This window comes from Lampetra planeri, chromosome 4 (genome assembly GCF_965212315.1).
Source record: "Lampetra planeri chromosome 4, kcLamPlan1.2.h2, whole genome shotgun sequence".
NCBI lineage: Eukaryota > Metazoa > Chordata > Hyperoartia > Petromyzontiformes > Petromyzontidae > Lampetra > Lampetra planeri.
In genome coordinates, this window is record NC_136110.1 from 556,272 (window position 1) to 572,419 (window position 16,148).

At 60.9% G+C, this 16,148-nt stretch overlaps 2 protein-coding genes across 2 annotated transcripts; one reads left to right on the forward strand and one right to left on the reverse strand.

Moving 5' to 3' along the window:
• The first annotated feature begins 3,326 nt into the window (after positions 1-3,326).
• WBP1L (WW domain binding protein 1 like) lies at positions 3,327-9,368 on the forward strand. Its single transcript, XM_078592898.1, has 4 exons — positions 3,327-3,594; positions 4,948-5,050; positions 5,512-5,673; positions 6,427-9,368. Exons 1-4 carry the CDS (start codon positions 3,475-3,477, stop codon positions 7,452-7,454), a joined length of 1,413 nt encoding a protein of 470 aa, XP_078449024.1. The 5' UTR covers positions 3,327-3,474; the 3' UTR covers positions 7,455-9,368.
• On the reverse strand, positions 8,224-15,268 carry LOC144717512 (steroid 17-alpha-hydroxylase/17,20 lyase-like). The gene is made up of 10 exons (XM_078592899.1): positions 15,098-15,268; positions 13,763-14,042; positions 13,182-13,302; positions 12,839-12,980; positions 11,938-12,182; positions 11,386-11,472; positions 10,913-11,200; positions 10,401-10,570; positions 9,809-9,912; positions 8,224-8,883 (listed from the first exon to the last, which is right to left on the reverse strand). The coding sequence occupies exons 2-10, from the start codon at positions 14,017-14,019 to the stop codon at positions 8,567-8,569; spliced, it is 1,731 nt and encodes a 576-aa protein (XP_078449025.1). The 5' UTR covers positions 14,020-14,042; positions 15,098-15,268; the 3' UTR covers positions 8,224-8,566.
• Positions 15,269-16,148: the final 880 nt, after the last annotated feature.

The following is a 16,148-nucleotide window of genomic DNA, read 5'->3' on the forward strand; positions in this document are numbered from 1 at the left end:
TTTAAAGGTAGTCAATAGAGTAATAAGGTTGCTCGATTCGCACTTGTAGAGGATACAGGACTCAATTAGAGTAATCGATCACCTTACGTAGCGATTAATAGCCAAATCGATTCCTATTTTTGCAAAGCGCACAGTTGGTCAATCAATGAGAGCGGAGCGAGTCAATATTGAAGGAGGGTGATTGATCTTCACCGCTTCCTTCCCATCCTTCCAATCGTCGATTCCAAGGGGCGCGAGTCCCCACGACCCTTTGCCGATTGATCGATTCTTCCCGCCGCAACTCTGGGCCGGATCGCCGACTCGGCTCCCCGCCGTTAGCGTCGGTCAATGGAGCACAGCAGACAAAGGTTCCCCGGGTAGCCTTCACCGGACTGCTGGGGCAACTGGGGCAAGTGCAGCTACCGAGTTGCAACCTACGAAGGGCGGAGCGGCACTCGAAGGGGGCGGTGCGATGCCAGCCCCACGCCCGGCTGCGTTTGTCTCCCCGGTGCTGATATTTACACACCACCGGGTAACACGCGTTTGAGGCTGAGTCGACCTAGGGGAGGCCCGCGACTGGTTCAGATATTCGTCTCTGCTGTCGGGGATCGAGCTCGGATCGCCGGGTTCGTAGCGCAGCGCGTTAATCGCTGCGCCACCGCTCCTCGCACGTGTCCGGGTGGGGGTCTCGAACCCAGCCTCGTGTCGCCGCGAGACCTCGCCAGCCAGCCTGACAGTCGCCAACACTGCGCGGCACGGGGCCGTGAGCGTCTGGAGACCTTCATCCAGCAGTGCATAGACCATGACGATGTTATACCCTTAGGCTTTTGTCGGTGAAGTCACGTAGGTAAAAATAAATAAATAAAAGTTAAAATAATAGAAATAAAAATATTATAATAATTGTATTTCTAGTATTATTTCTATTATTATAAAATATTTCTATTATTATTGCTATTATGTTTATTATTTATTTTTCTCTACGTCACTTTACCGAAAAAACCTAAGAGTATGAATCCTTGCAGTCACGAAAGCTCCAAATCTAGAAAAAACATGACGATCTTGATTAATGAAGTCAATGTTAGCGACTCTTCCCTGCCACTGGCATCTGGAATTTGCACCACTGGCTCACGACCGGATCGAGGCACTTTGAGAGAATCATAGTTGGTGGAAAAGTCGGCCAAAGTGCCCTCTAGAGGGGCTCTCTCCAGCAGGGGCGTTAGTGGGCGATTGCAGGGCATCGCCTTGTGGAGCGAGCGGTGGCGTCGTGGTTAACGCGCATCAACACGGGGCCCTGCCCGCACCTTCACAGGAAGCCGCTGGAGCTACGCACTTTTAAACCTCAAGTGAAAACTCATTTATTTAAATCAGATTGTTGTGTTTAGTTTCTTGTCCTTCCCCCGCACCTCCGATTAGCACGGTTGGCTACGTACGGTGCGAAAGAAGTTCAACCGTATGATCAAAACAACACCCATGAACGCGACACGGCGTGAGGAGGCCTTCGTCCAGCAGTGGAATGACAAGAGGCTAAACATTTACACAATGTTACAATACATTTGTTTCTTTTTTTATCACGTTTCATAATAACGCGGCGATTGACTGGCAGTGTGCGCCTTGTGCCGCCTAGGGCCACGTGCCACTGGGGAGTCCCCTAGGCGAGGACTGCCACCCGCAGCGCGCCACTGAGACAGATGCAGGAAGCTAAGCAGGGCAGGGCAACACCACCACCCGTTGTACCGTACTCCTATGTTCACCCACATCTCTTGCGGTTCGTTCACAGCTATCTTCATTTAAACGAACCCACACCACCACCATCATCATCATGCCACACTGGTCAAGAACTCCCATGTCATATTCGGAGTTCGCGTGTTCTCTCCGTGGTCGCGTGGATTTTTCTCCGGACCCTCCGGGGGTTTCCCTCCACATTTAGAATCAACATCACCACGCGTTCAGAGTATTTGGCGGATGTCAATTTCCACACGATGGTGAGCCACTTCGTTGGTCTGACATTTGTGGCCAGGTCGCTTCCTCAGTAGGCATTACCTGTAGGCATTACCTGTAGGCATTACCTGGCCACATAAACAGAGTTTAGTTTTAACTCCCGTGGAGTCAGTGCCACCCTGGAGGGGATACCCTGGAGAGGGGGCCCTATAGAAGGGGTGGGGGGTGGAGAGGGGGCCCTATAGGGGGGGATCCCTACAGCGAGGGCCCCATAGAGAAGGGGACATTGAAGAGAGGACCCCATAGGGGAGACCCTATAGAGAGGAGACCCCACAGAGAGGAGACCCCACAGAGGGGAGACCCCATAGAGAGGAGACCCCATAGAGGGGAGACCCCACAGAGAGGAGACCCCACAGAGAGGAGACCCCACAGAGAGGAGACCACATAGAGGGGAGACCCCACAGAGAGGAGACCCCATAGAGGGGAGACCCCACAGAGAGGAGACCCCACAGAGAGGAGACCCCATAGAGAGGAGACCCCACAGAGAGGAGACCCCACAGAGAGGAGACCCCACAGAGAGGAGACCACATAGAGGGGAGACCCCATAGAGGGGAGACCCCACAGAGGGGAGACCCCACAGAGAGGAGACCCCACAGAGGGGAGACCCCATAGAGAGGAGACCCTATAGAGAGGAGACCCCACAGAGAGGAGACCCCACAGAGAGGAGACCCCACAGAGAGGAGACCCCACAGAGAGGAGACCCCACAGAGGGGAGACCCCACAGAGAGGAGACCCCACAGAGAGGAGACCCCACAGAGAGGAGACCCCACAGAGAGGAGACCCCACAGAGAGGAGACCCCACAGAGAGGAGACCCCACAGAGAGGAGACCCCACAGAGAGGAGACCCCACAGAGAGGAGACCCCACAGAGGGGAGACCCCACAGAGGGGAGACCCCATAGAGGGGAGACCCCACAGAGAGGAGACCCCACAGAGAGGAGACCCCACAGAGAGAAGACCACATAGAGGGGAGACCCCACAGAGAGGTGACCCCACAGAGAGGAGACCCCACAGAGAGGAGACCCCACAGAGAGGAGACCCCACAGAGGGAGACCCCACAGAGAGGAGACCCCATAGAGAGGGGAGACCCCACAGAGGGGAGACCCCACAGAGGGGAGACCCCACAGAGGGAGACCCCACAGAGGGGAGACCCTATAGAGAGGAGACCCCATAGAGAGAGGAGCCGTTGCACCGGGAGGGGACGCAGCGAGCCCGCGGTGGTGGCGAGAATCTCCCGCGCTTATCCGCTCTAGCAAATGTGAGGTGCATAACCGCCGCGCCGTTCTCGGTATGCGGGGCGGCGTTGTAGATTTCCCAGCCGGGATAAGCGAACCCCCGTCGCGGGCGCCCCCTGGCGGCCAGGCCGGGTCTCCGCGCACGTGTGCGGCGGGCGGCGGAGTCCAGCACCAGCGGCGGCAGCAGCAGCAGCAACCCCGTGTGCGTGGGCAGCAGAGGGCTGCCCTTCCCCTGCCCTTCCCCTGCCCTTGCTACTGCCGGCCATGGGGGTCTTTCCAAGGGGGCAGAGACCCCGGCGAGGGGGTGCCGAAGGGACCTGGTTGTCGGCGCTCCTCGCCCTGGTGCTGTGCGACTCGCTGTGGCCGCGGCTCGCCCGCTGCGAGGTGAGCAAAGGGCATCCGGGAGAGGGGATGTAGTGGCAAGGATCCCACAGAGGGGACCTAGAGAGGGGATACTACAGATGGGACCCGAGGTGATCCTAGGGTAACGTCGAGGGATCCCTATAGAGGGGAGCCGAGAGAGGGGATGTTGAAAAGAGGACCCCTTTTAGGGAACCATAGAGGACCCTGGAGAGGGCATCCTCGAGATGGTAACCCGGGAAGGGACCCCATAGGATCCCACAGAGAGGACCCCATAGAGGGAACCCATCCGGGTTGCGATGTTACCGCAACAGCAGCACCGCTGCCAATTCGTATACAGTACAGTGCTACTGTACATCCCGCAGACTAAAGCCCTAAAACCCCGAACCCTAATCCCGCCCGCCAATCCTAGACCTGGCCCTAAACCTTTACCCTAGCCCCAACCCACACCTTGACCCTAGCCCCAACCCACACCTTGACCCTAGCCCCAACCCACACCTTGACCCTAGCCCCAACCCACACCTTGACCCTAGCCCCAACCCACACCTTGACCCTAGCCCCAACCCACACCTTGACCCTAGCCCCAACCCACACCTTGACCCTAGCCCCAACCCACACCTTGACCCTAGCCCCAACCCACACCTTGACCCTAGCCCCAACCCACACCTTGACCCTAGCCCCAACCCACACCTTGACCCTAGCCCCAACCCACACCTTGACCCTAGCCCCAACCCACACCTTGACCCTAGCCCCAACCCACACCTTGACCCTAGCCCCAACCCACACCTTGACCCTAGCCCCAACCCACACCTTGACCCTAGCCCCAACCCACACCTTGACCCTAGCCCCAACCCACACCTTGACCCTAACTTCTAACCCACACCTTGACCCTAACTTCTAACCCACACCTTGACCCTAACTTCTAACCCACACCTTGACCCTAACTTCTAACCCACACCTTGACCCTAGCCCCAACCCACACCTTGACCCTAACTTCTAACCCTGACCTTCACTGCTGATCCCCAACCCGAGCTCTAGCCCCCACCCTCCGACCCCGACAAGGAGATCCAACCCTGCCACGAGCCCACGCCCTGATTCGAGCTCTGACCCCAATACCCTCACGCTCTCCCTGCACCCACCACCTGCTCCCACCCCTTGCACCCACCCTCTACACCCACCCTCTGCATCCACCCCCTGCTCCCTCCCCTTGCTCCCACCCTCTACACCCACCCTCTGCATCCACCCCCTGCTCCCTCCCCTTGCACCCACCCTCTACACCCACCCTCTGCATCCACCCCCTGCTCCCATCCCCTGCTCCCATCCCCTGCTCCCACCCTCGGCCCCCCATCGTCTCCACCCACCCCGTGCCCCCCGCAGGCCAAGGACGTGTGCCTGGGTCTCAACGAGCAGCAGTACTACTGCGAGAGTGGCCACTGCTGCGGAGACAACGGCTGCTGCACCTACTACTACGAGCTGTGGTGTGAGTACCTACTACTACTACGAGCTGTGGTGTGAGTACCTACTACTGCTACGAGCTGTGGTGTGAGTACCTACTACTGCTACGAGCTGTGGTGTGAGTACCTACTACTACTACGGGCTGTGGTGTGAGTACCTACTACTACTACGAGCTGTGGTGTGAGTACCTACTACTACGACGAACTGCGGTGTGAGTGTAGTACCGCTCCCAGTGGCTGGCAGCGGCCACCACCTTACACAGGGGACCCCAGAGAGAGTGTTCAGAGAATACCCGAGAGACCCTAGAGAATATTTATTGGATGTGGAAATACTAACTGTTTACAATTCAGAATAGATTTTTGAGAGAATTCGAAGACAGATTCAGCAGTGGTCGGATAGCGCGATGTCTCGCTTGAGACTGCATCGAGCGTCTTGAGGGCGAGGTCCGGGAAGGCGTTGGCCTCTCTTTGCCGCCGTGCCCCCCAGGGTTCTGGCTGCTGTGGACGCTGGTCGTGGTGCTGAGCTGCTGCTGCGCTTACCGGCACCGGCGCTCGAAGCTGCGCTCGCACCAGCGCGCCAGGCAGCGCCGCATCGACATGCTCGCCTACCGGGGGGCCTGCAACTACCCGGGCCCCCCACTCGACATACGTGAGTGGCGCACGGGCATGGTCACACAGAGACACACAGACAAAGATCCCCCGTATAGCCTGAACAAACTGTTGGGCCAAGGGCTGTTAGCGAGTAGCACTTATGAAGGTCGGCACGGAACATGAGGGGGTGGTTGGCCAGCACTACGCCCGGCCGCCTTTGTCTCCAAAGTGGTGATGTCCACTAAACATCGCACCAGGTGCTCATTTGAGGCGACACACACGAACACACACAAATGGGGGTACGTGCAAGAATACAACAACAGCCACCATTCCACACGGTGACGTCAGAACGGCACCTGTGCCAGGCTAGGTGCACCGTGAGGCTACGGGAAGTGTGAAGGCCCGCTGGCAGGAGGTGACAGAAGAGACCCAGGTGCCATGGGTTCACTTAAATGACTGGCACATGCACCAGCTGTGCTCCTCGCTGTGCCAGTAGTGACACAAAGACACAGGAGCACACACATTGGCATGGGCACACAATCAGAAACGTGCGCACACATGCGCTATCACCCCCACGCATGAGTGCATTTTAACCAGATGAGAGCCTTAACCAGGTCGAGAACCCCTCCAGAGGGTATTTGGCCTACTCTTGCATGCTGACCAAGTACGTCTTGGTAGAATAGGCGTGAGTGGTGAATTTTGTTGTTGATGTTATGTTGATGATGTTGTTGGGTGACATTGTCGATGTTGTTTTGATGTTGATTATGTTGCTGTTCATGTTGCTGTTCATGTTGATGCTTCATCTGTCCAGGCCTCATGGCCGTATGCAACCTGCCGCCCTACGAGGAGGCCATCCTGACCCAGGCCGACACGTCACCGCCGCCCCCCTACAGCGAACTGGGCCCCCAGCAGGAGGGGGGGCTCGATGTGGGCCCCCCCCCCACGGCCAGCTCCGACTCCAGCCTGGGGGGGGCCATGGTCATACTTCACCGTGCAGACAGCTCCCCCGAACCCCACACGGACCCCAGCGACTACCGCCCCTCTGCTTCCCCTCCTCCTCCTCCCGCCCCTCCGCCGCCTTCTCCTCCTTCTTCTCCGGCCGCCACCACCGCCACTTGGAGCGCGACCTCCGAGGATGATGAGGGGGGCTGTGAACCCCCGGTGATGAGGGGTCCAGAGGAGGAGGAGGAGCACGGCGAGCAGGGTGCAGGACAAGGTGCTGGCGGAGAAGTGTGCGGCGTGGAGCCGAGCCGCGATAAGGAAGTAGCAGTGACCCTGACCTCGACCCCGACCCCAGCCTCAACCCCGACCCCAGCCTCAACCCCAAACCCGAGCGTGACCCCGAGCGTGACCCCGAACGTGACCCCGAGCGTGACCCCGAACGTGACCCAAAGCGTGACTCAAAGCGTGACCCCAAGGCCCGGTTCCGGCAAGAAGCGAGCGCGCTTCTGTCCTCGTCTCGACGTCACTGTGGAGATCACCGATGGAGAGGAGAGCAGGACCATGACACACCAGGAGGAACCGCCTGGTAACCATGGCAATGACGATGATCGTGATGATGGAGGAGGGGGAGAGTTTGGGTGTGGCGACGACGACGATGTCGATGATGGTGAAGAAACGGATCATTTTCGTCACCGCCGACTGACCGGAGATTCTGGGATCGACGTCCGACCTCCTGACCCTGTGTGTGACGATGATGATGGTGACGACGAGGTCATGGAGAAGGATAAAGAGGTGGCACTCGTGCATGGGAGACTCGCCGCAGAGCTGGGCGCCAAGGCCCACAATGGGGGGCAGGCGAGCGCCTCCCAAAGCAGCCAGCTGGCGAGGACCCCTTGACAGCCCCCTACCAATGATAAGCCGGTCCTGCGCCAACTCTTGGACTGCAGGGCCCCCCACAAAACCTGACCTGGGCCTCGCAATCGGAAGGTTGCAAGTTCAAACCCTGGCTGGGATTCTAATCGGGGGGCCCCCCAACAACCACCCCACCATCATCATTATCTCAAGGGGGGTCGGTAAACTTAATAGCGACACTCGTGCAGTGGCTGTGGTACAGAGGCTCCCGTCATATGAATGTGGAATGCGCTGGCTCGTGGTCACTATCTGTTCTCGTGCGGGGGCCGTGCCGCCGCGTGCTGTTTGGCACGATGTCCGACGTTCCGCTCTATGTGCCGAATTAATGAGCGCTCGCGTATTCGCGAGTATTCGCCGTCGCGAGTTCTTGACCCCGATCGCTCGGTCCGGGCCACGGAACGCTCGGGGCTCCCGAAGCTGCTCCCGGCACGTGGAGCGGAACGTCGGACGACGCGCCCGACAACGCGTAGCGGCACGATCCTCGGAAACGCGGAGAGGAGTGGGGGGTGAACTGCGGGCCGCGGTCACCCACTCCTGCCTCCACCCCCCGACCCCCCCACACTCGCAGCCCCTCCCCGTGAAATGCGGCCGTTAGACTCGGCAGCTGGAGATGCGGTCGCCGTGGAAATGAAAAGTGTTCTGTCATTGCATGTTAACGCTTCATAAGGTGTGGGGGGGCAAGTATCTCGAGAGGAGGGTGGCCCATACAAATAGAGGGGACACGATATAACAACAATAACGATAACATTATTACTACAGTATAGTCATTTATTTACCTACGCAATTTGATCCTTGGCAATCCAGGAGAGGCTCGCTGTGCATCAGGAGGGTCCTGCCCCTGGGGATGTTGGGCCAACGTTCCCACGGTCCGCACGGATGGGTTCCGCGTGCCCACTTGCTATACTGCCATATCCTGGCCACCTTGCCCACGGTCCCCAGTGAGGGTGCCATCCTCTCCCTTTTGGGTTTTTTTAGTGGGTCCCTATTCAAAACTCATTCAGGACGGCCCTCCCCCCACCCACTCCCCTCTAAAGTTTCTAAATCTGCCTCTTCCTGCATCCCACGTTCACATTGTTGTACAACACCACCATCAACTCCTAGGGCCTCCTCCCCTGTGGCCGGCTACTTGGTGGAGGGAGGGGGGGCCTGGGAACGGCGTGCAGCAGGTAGGGCCGTGGGTGCAGCACCACCCCGCACTCGCCGGCCAGGTCCGGGAGCAGGAGGGCGCCCCCCACCCCGGATCGGGGGGCCTCGAAGCGGAACCTCTGCAGCAGGGCGGCGGACATGAGCAGCAGCTGCAGGCGTGCGAGGGGCTCCCCCAGGCACACGCGGGGGCCCCCCCCGAACGGCAGGAAGGAGGAACCTTCGGGGGCCCCCGCCTGCAGCCGCCCCCCCTCCCAGCGCAGGAAGCGGCCTAGTGGGGAGCGGCGGAGGGCGACATGGGAAGAGGAGAGACTGGATTAGCAGGGTTTGGAGTTTGGGGTGGGGGGGGGGCACTGAAATTTGGGTCACGTGACCCAATGGGAGGGGGCGGCAGTCGAGTTTGGATCACGTGACCCATATTGGGGGGGGGGGGGGTCGATGATGGATTTAGAGGGCGTCCTGAGAAATCTTAGTAAAGCTACGCGGTCGGTTGATGGCCTCCTCGCGAAGGCCGTGACTCCTCGTGGGGTTGAGTTGAGAGTTGTGCAGTGACTGGGGGCCCGGCCGCCCCAGAGACATCCCAGGCGCACCGATCCGAAGGATGTCCACCACTCCCGGGTTGCTGGCTCGGTGGCGCGTGACGAGTAGCCACGGCGAGAGGTCAACCGAAGGATGTGGTGTGCCTTGGTTACACACCGATGGGTGGTGGCGATACGACGATGGCGATGCTGATGATACAATAAAGCGGTGGATTTATATTGTTCACGGTGATACTCTGAGGGGGAGGAGGCTGCAGGAGGCAGCTGCCACAGCACAGCAACGGATCGCACGCTGGACATGCGATCCAGAGGTCGCCGGTTGCGCGGCAGCTGAAACAATGGAGCAAGGCTCCCACTGCCTCTGTCTACCCAGCGGCAGCTGTAGACAGGGGTTCACCACAGCCGATTGGCCAGGGTGGAGGAGTGGACCAAAACTATTTATTTATTTGGCTCCGTGCGGAGACTGGGCCGCCGTGCCGGCTGCCCACCAGGGCCGCGGGCCACTGCATTCCTCACGGAGATCAAACGGCAGAGGGGCTCCTGACGGCCCGGGCGATGGGACCGGGAGATGGGAAACTGGACCAGAAAATGGGAGATGAGAGACGGCAGACAGGAGGAGTCGGAGATGTAAGACAGGAGACAGGAGCTGGAGTGGACCTGGGTCGAAGCGCTCGGGGTCGGGCCACGCCGCCTCGTCGTGGTGGATGGACCACATGTTCACGAGCACGCGCGTTCCCTTGGCAACCGCGAAATTCCCCACCCTGTGGGGAGTGGGGGTGCACAGAGTAGGGGCAAGGCGAGAGGAGGGGTGAGCAAAACATCGGGTCCTCATGCCCCCCATGTTCCCGGCCCCCCTAGTTCCCGGCCCCCCTAAATCCCCAGTAATCCCCCCGCACATCCAATTAGCACCGTTGGCTACATACGGTGCGAAAGAAGTTCCAATGCACATACACGTTGCGTGTCCTCCATCTCTACCCCCTCCACGGTCCTGTTTAGGTCGCACTCCCGTGTCCTCCACCCATACACCCTCGTGTCTACTTCCCCTATGACACGGTGACCCCTATGTGGTGACCCCGTGCCCCCTACGTGGTTTCCTAGTGGCCCCCTGTGGCCCACGTGACCCTTTGCCCCATACCTCCGCGCTTGGCCCCTTCCCCACGTGTCCCCTCTCCCCGTACCCACATTAATCCCTCCACCTCGCGTCTTCCCACGCTCCCCCCCCCCCCGTGCCCCCCCCCACCCCCCGTACGAGGTGTCCTCCGTGGCCACGTGCGGGATGAGGAGCGGCGCCACGGGCCGCACGCGCTGCGTCTCCAGGATGGCCGCCGCGAGCTGCGGGAGCGCGGCGCGGTCCGAGGCGCGGGGGGCGCGCTCCGCCCCGACCACCACGTCCAGCTCCGCGTGGACTCGCGCCTGCACCTGCTCGGGAGAGCGTGGCACGGGGGGGGGGGGGGGAGCGGTGGGACGACTGGTTAGTGATGCGCTCGATTTCCCGCTAACGGCCTGAAACAGGGAGCAAACATTTGCACCGGTCTTGGGTCTCCTCGAGGTCGACTCAACCAAAAATAAGGACCTGCTGTAAATATCAGTGGGGAGACAACAAGTGGGCGGGTGTGGTGCTGGCCACCCAGCCCCCAGTACGCGAGGTGCTCGCTAGCAGCACTTGCTTGAGCAGTCTGTTGAGGCTATACGGAGAACCTTTGCCTTTGTATACAGTTCAGTGTTGCGGGTGTGCAGGTGAGTGTGCGTCACGGCACGCGCCTCGGGGTGGTGCACCAGGTAAGCGAGGAGCCACCGCAGTGACGTCACCGTGGTCTCCACGCCGGCGCCGAAGACGTCGGCCACGGTCATCATCACGTGGTCGTCGGTGAGGCGGCGCGCGTGCTGCTGCAGCGCGCTCGGCTCGCCGCCTCCTGCACCCTCCCCTGCACCCTGCCCTGCACCCTGCCCTGCACCCTCCTCTGCACCCTCCTCGCCGCGCTCCGCCTCGCGCCGCGCTTCCAGCAGCAGCGAGAGCAGCGCGCGCGCTCCGTGCTCGGGTCCCGTGGCCTGGCACGAGCGCACGCGATGATGAGCACGGTCCACGTGGGCACGGTGATGGTGACGGTGGTGGTGGTGATGATGAAGTTGACGGTGGTGATGGTGACGGTGATGATGAAGATGACGGTGATGATGATGAAGATGACGGTGATGATGAAATTGATGATGAAGTTGACGGTGCTGGTGACGATCACCTTGTGCTCGTTGAGCTTCTGCTGCAGGAAGTCGTCTCGCACGGCCACACACGCGCGCAGTCGCCTCAGGTGCGCGATGGGGAACACCTGAGAGGAGCGCAGCACACAGGCAAGGATTCTCCGGGTAGCCGACAAAGGCGAATGGGCCAAGTGCTGTTAGCGAGCGCCTATTAAGGCCGACACGGCACACGATAACAATGGTGGTCAACACCACGCCTGATCGCGTTCGACTCCCCAATACCAGAGTCATTATTTGAGGCCGAAACGACTTAGGGGAGGCCCAGGACTGGTTAAAATAGTCGGCACTCTGATTGGCCGTGAGCGAGAATGCAACTCGCGGGTCGCCGAGTTGGTAGCGCAGTGCGCGACCCACTGCGCCCTCGCTCCCCACAAACGCACGCGCGCATTCGCAGAGGTTCATCACATCCGCACGGCGGTTCACAGCTCTTCCCTCCACACTGGCCCACCGACTCTCGACCTCTATCTCTCATGACCCCTCCCTTCTCTCTCAGGACCCCCCCCCCCCCACCTTGCTCTCCCGTCTCCGCTCACCTGGAGCCAGGGGAAGAGGTCCACGGGGTGGTTTCGGGCTGCGGTCTCCACGATGCCGCGGTTGAAGTGCAGCACGCGCTCCACCTCGGGGGCCTCGGGGGCCCCGGGGGCCGCGGCGCCGAACACGAGCGCGAGCATCGCGGCGGTGACCGCGCGCGCCACCCACGGCTCCGGGTCCACGGCGCGCGCCCCGCCGAGCCCAGCGGCTTCCAGGCAGGCCACGAGGCCCCGCGCCTCCCGGCTCACTGCAACACACGCGGCCACGCTCCGTCCACTGCGTGACGGCTCGACGCAGCCTGCCCCTGCCCCGCGGGGCTCGACGAAGGGAGCCGCAAGCCGGTGAGCCACTCGCCTAAGGGAGCCTCCTTGTTGACAGGCTGGAGCTCTAACCCCCCCCCCCTCCCGGGTGCCCTAACACCTACCGTACTCTCTTGGTCCATGCACCAGATCAGACGTCGGTACCACCTCAAGTCGCTTCACCGTTAGCGGCACACGGGGCCTGGCGCTAATTGTACCGCGCGCCCTGTAATGATCACGCCACGAAACTGTGACCCGCGCAAGCGATGCCACCACCCTGCGGTGTTTCCCACACGCGAGGTGCCCGGCCTCGCCTCTTGGACTCTTCACGCCCAGAGCGCGCCCCAACGCGCAGGGCGCGTTACGCAGTCGGCACGTGAGAGTTTATTTTTGGTGAGGATTTTGGCAAAACCAGGCGCACGCATGGATCCCGAGGCCGTGTGTGTGGTCCCGTGCCGCCTCCTCTTCTTGGCCCGCTGTGTGCCGAGTGGAACCGCGGGCACTGGGACCGCATGGTCCACAGAATCACGGTGCGAGTGTTTACATCGTGAGTGTGGCGGGTGGACGTGGCGAGCGTGGTGAGCGTGGTGAGCGCGGCGCCCACCGATGTCGTGGAGGGAGTCCTCCCCGGGCGGCCTGGCCCCGTACAGCGCGGAGTGCACCACCTTGCGGTGGAAGCGCCACGCGGGGCTCGCGTCCGCGAAGGCGATGTCGCGTCCTCCGTGACTCACCAGGTCCGTGCTTACCTGCGGCCCGGCACACAACATAGAGACATTGTAGCGGCGGTGATGGAGTTCGTGAGGATAGAGGATGGTAGTGATGGTGGAGTTGGTGACGGTGGTCTGGGAGTTAGTGAGGATGGTGTTAGTGGAGGGAGTGGTGGTGGTGGTAGCTAGGATCAATGTTGGTGGTGACATTCGTGCCGCCGCTTCTGCCGCCGGCCTCACCATGCGAGCTCGCCCCGCGAACGCGCGTCCCTTGCGCAGCAGCACCTCCCGCGCGGGGCCCAGGGCGCACACCGCCAGCGCGCGGTGCGCTCCCAGGCGCAGCGCGAACACGGGGCCGTGCCTGGGGGGGGGGGGGCAGGGCGCGGGTGAACGCAGAGCCCAGCGCTGTAGACCACCGCTTCATCTACATCCAGCAGCAATTGTTCGAGCCGGCGGTCTCTGAACCGGTTTGTTCGAGCCGGCAGTCTCTGAACCGGTCTAGACATTTTGGGTCTCATCAGCAGGGCTAGACTCGTTAAACAAATACTGCCGGTTTACCAGACGTCGTTCGCAAGAGCGCCCGACTGAAGACCACTGCAGTGTCGCGATCATTAAATGATGTCAGCTTTCAGGGCCACACAGAGGGGAAGATTCCCCCGGGGGCCTCACACAAAGGGCCCCAGAGCGAGCCTCCCTGTGGACGGTGGGATGAGGAGGCCGACCCCACGCGGCCCGGGCCTCCCCAGGCACCTCTGAGGGGCCCTGGCAGCTTTGGGTGACCTGGGGATCGACCCGAGGTGCGCTGGTCCCGTGACTCCTACCGCTTGGCGAGCTCGTGCAGCGTCAGGTGCAGAGCGCCGCGCCCGGCGAGCACGTGCAGGCTGCCCAGCAAGGGCAGGCAGGGCAGGCAGGGCGGAGCCGTAAGGGCAGCAGCAGCATCGGCAGGCCCTGCTGCCCTGTCGCTGCCCCCAACCCCGCTGCCCTTCCCGGGGTCAGGGCGAGAGCGGGCGAAGAGGCGGGAAGATGCAACCAGAAGAGACACAACCACCACGAGCAGCAGCAGCAGCAGCGGCGGCATCGCGTTGTCTCCCACAGCCCCCTCTGTAATGGTTACAGACCCACGCGGTGAAGTATGGTCAAACTACCCCGAAGACCGACACGGCGTTGGGAGGCTTCCGCTTAAGAGTGGAGAACAAAGCTGAACGTCGTTACTCTTGACGAGACGACGATGATGATGAATAAATGATGATCAAAGATTGAGTTCTCATCTCGGTGTTGTCTGGGACGTTGCTGAGGCTGCCTGGCTTGGAGTAAGGGTTATTGGCGTAAGGCACTAGCACTAGCACAAACGTGAACAATACGCCGATCCATAATGCAAGTAATCCTATAGCACTGTACGCAGTATTATACTGTCATCGGCCACGTGCCTCAGTGGCAGAACGAGCGGCTCTCAATTGCAAGGTTGCAAGTTCAAATCCTCGTCAGGGTGGGGGTTCACTCATTCCTATCATCCCTCCTCCGGGGTCGATAAAACAGCTACCATTTTGTTCGGCAAGTCAACAGCGGTTGTCCTATGCATCGACTCCACACCGCGCGTCATTGGAATGTGGAATTTACACCACTGGCTCAGCAAGGCATTTGAAAAGGAAATCACTCTGACTTTGTTACCTATTAAGGCCGGTACGGCACACGAGGAGGTGGGTGGCCAGCACAACGCCCGGCCGCCTTTGTCTCCCCAGTGGAAATGCTCACACATCCCACTAGGAACCCATTTGAGGCTGAATCGACCTAGGGGAGGCCCGGTACTTGTCAGATATGTGTTGCTCGTGAGTGGGAATCGAACTTGGGTCGCCGGGTTCGTAGCGCAGCGTGCTCACCGCTACACTACCGCACCCCGCAGTAGTACACACACAGACACACGTGTACACAGACACACACACAGACACACGTGTACACAGACATACGTGTACACAGTCACACGTGTACACAGTCACAACACACACACACACAGACACACGTGTACACAGACATACGTGTACACAGTCACACGTGTACACAGTCACAACACACACACACACAGACACACGTGTACACAGACATACGTGTACACAGACACAACTCAACAGCCCCACTTCACGCACCCCGCCGACTCTCACCTGGACGCTCCCAATGACCGAGCGCAGCTTGGGACCGAGTGCGACTGTGGACTCGGCACCACCCCAGCGGGGCCCGCGCTGCGGCACAAGAGGCCGGCGGCGAGTGAGGAGGGAGCTCCTGGCGCCCGCGATGCCGCAGGTGAGTGAGTGAGTGATGGTGGTTGCTGGTGGTGCTGGTGGTGATGGTGATGCAGCATTGGGTTGGGGGGGTCATTGATAGCACGTGGGGGGGGGGGGGGGAGTCGCGTCACGGTCACGGTTCACACGCGCACGGCGACCGCGCTCACCGCCCCCACTCCCAGCCCCCCACTCCCAGCCCCCCACTCCCAGCCCCCCACTCCCAGCCCCCCCCCCCCCCCCACTCGCTCTCCTGGCTGCTGCTCCTCCCGCCCGCCGGGGCTGTCCAACTCGCCCCAGGGTCGCGTTGGCGCCAGCAGCAGCGTCGCTCCATCCGCACGGGTGGTCGTCCTCTCGGGCACGTTCCCCCTCCGTGGGCTGCCATTCCGTCACCAGCCTCGTCCACCGCCAATGATCCCTGCTGCTCGCCACGACGAGTCCAGGCAAAAGCCAATTCGCCGTCTCCCTTCTGAATGCGGAGCCTCTTTTCCGTGTGGCCTGCGATCCACGCGTCCCTCCTCAGCCCCTCTCCCGGTGCTCGTCAGTGCTCCAATCTGCTCCCCTCTGCTTCTCTCTGCTCCACTCTGCTCCACTCTGCTCCCCTCTGCTTCTCTCTGCTCCACTCTGTTCCCCTCTGCTTCTCTCTGCTCCCCTCTGCTTCTCTCTGCTCCACTCTGCTCCACTCTGCTCCCCTCTGCTTCTCTCTGCTCCACTCTGTTCCCCTCTGCTTCTCTCTGCTCCCCTCTGCTTCTCTCTGCTCCACTCTGTTCCCCTCTGCTTCTCTCTGCTCCCCTCTGCTTCTCTCTGCTCCACTCTGCTCCACTCTGCTCCCCTCTGCTTCTCTCTGCTCCACTCTGTTCCCCTCTGCTTCTCTCTGCTCCCCTCTGCTTCTCTCTGCTCCACTCTGTTCCCCTCTGCTTCTCTCTGCTCCCCT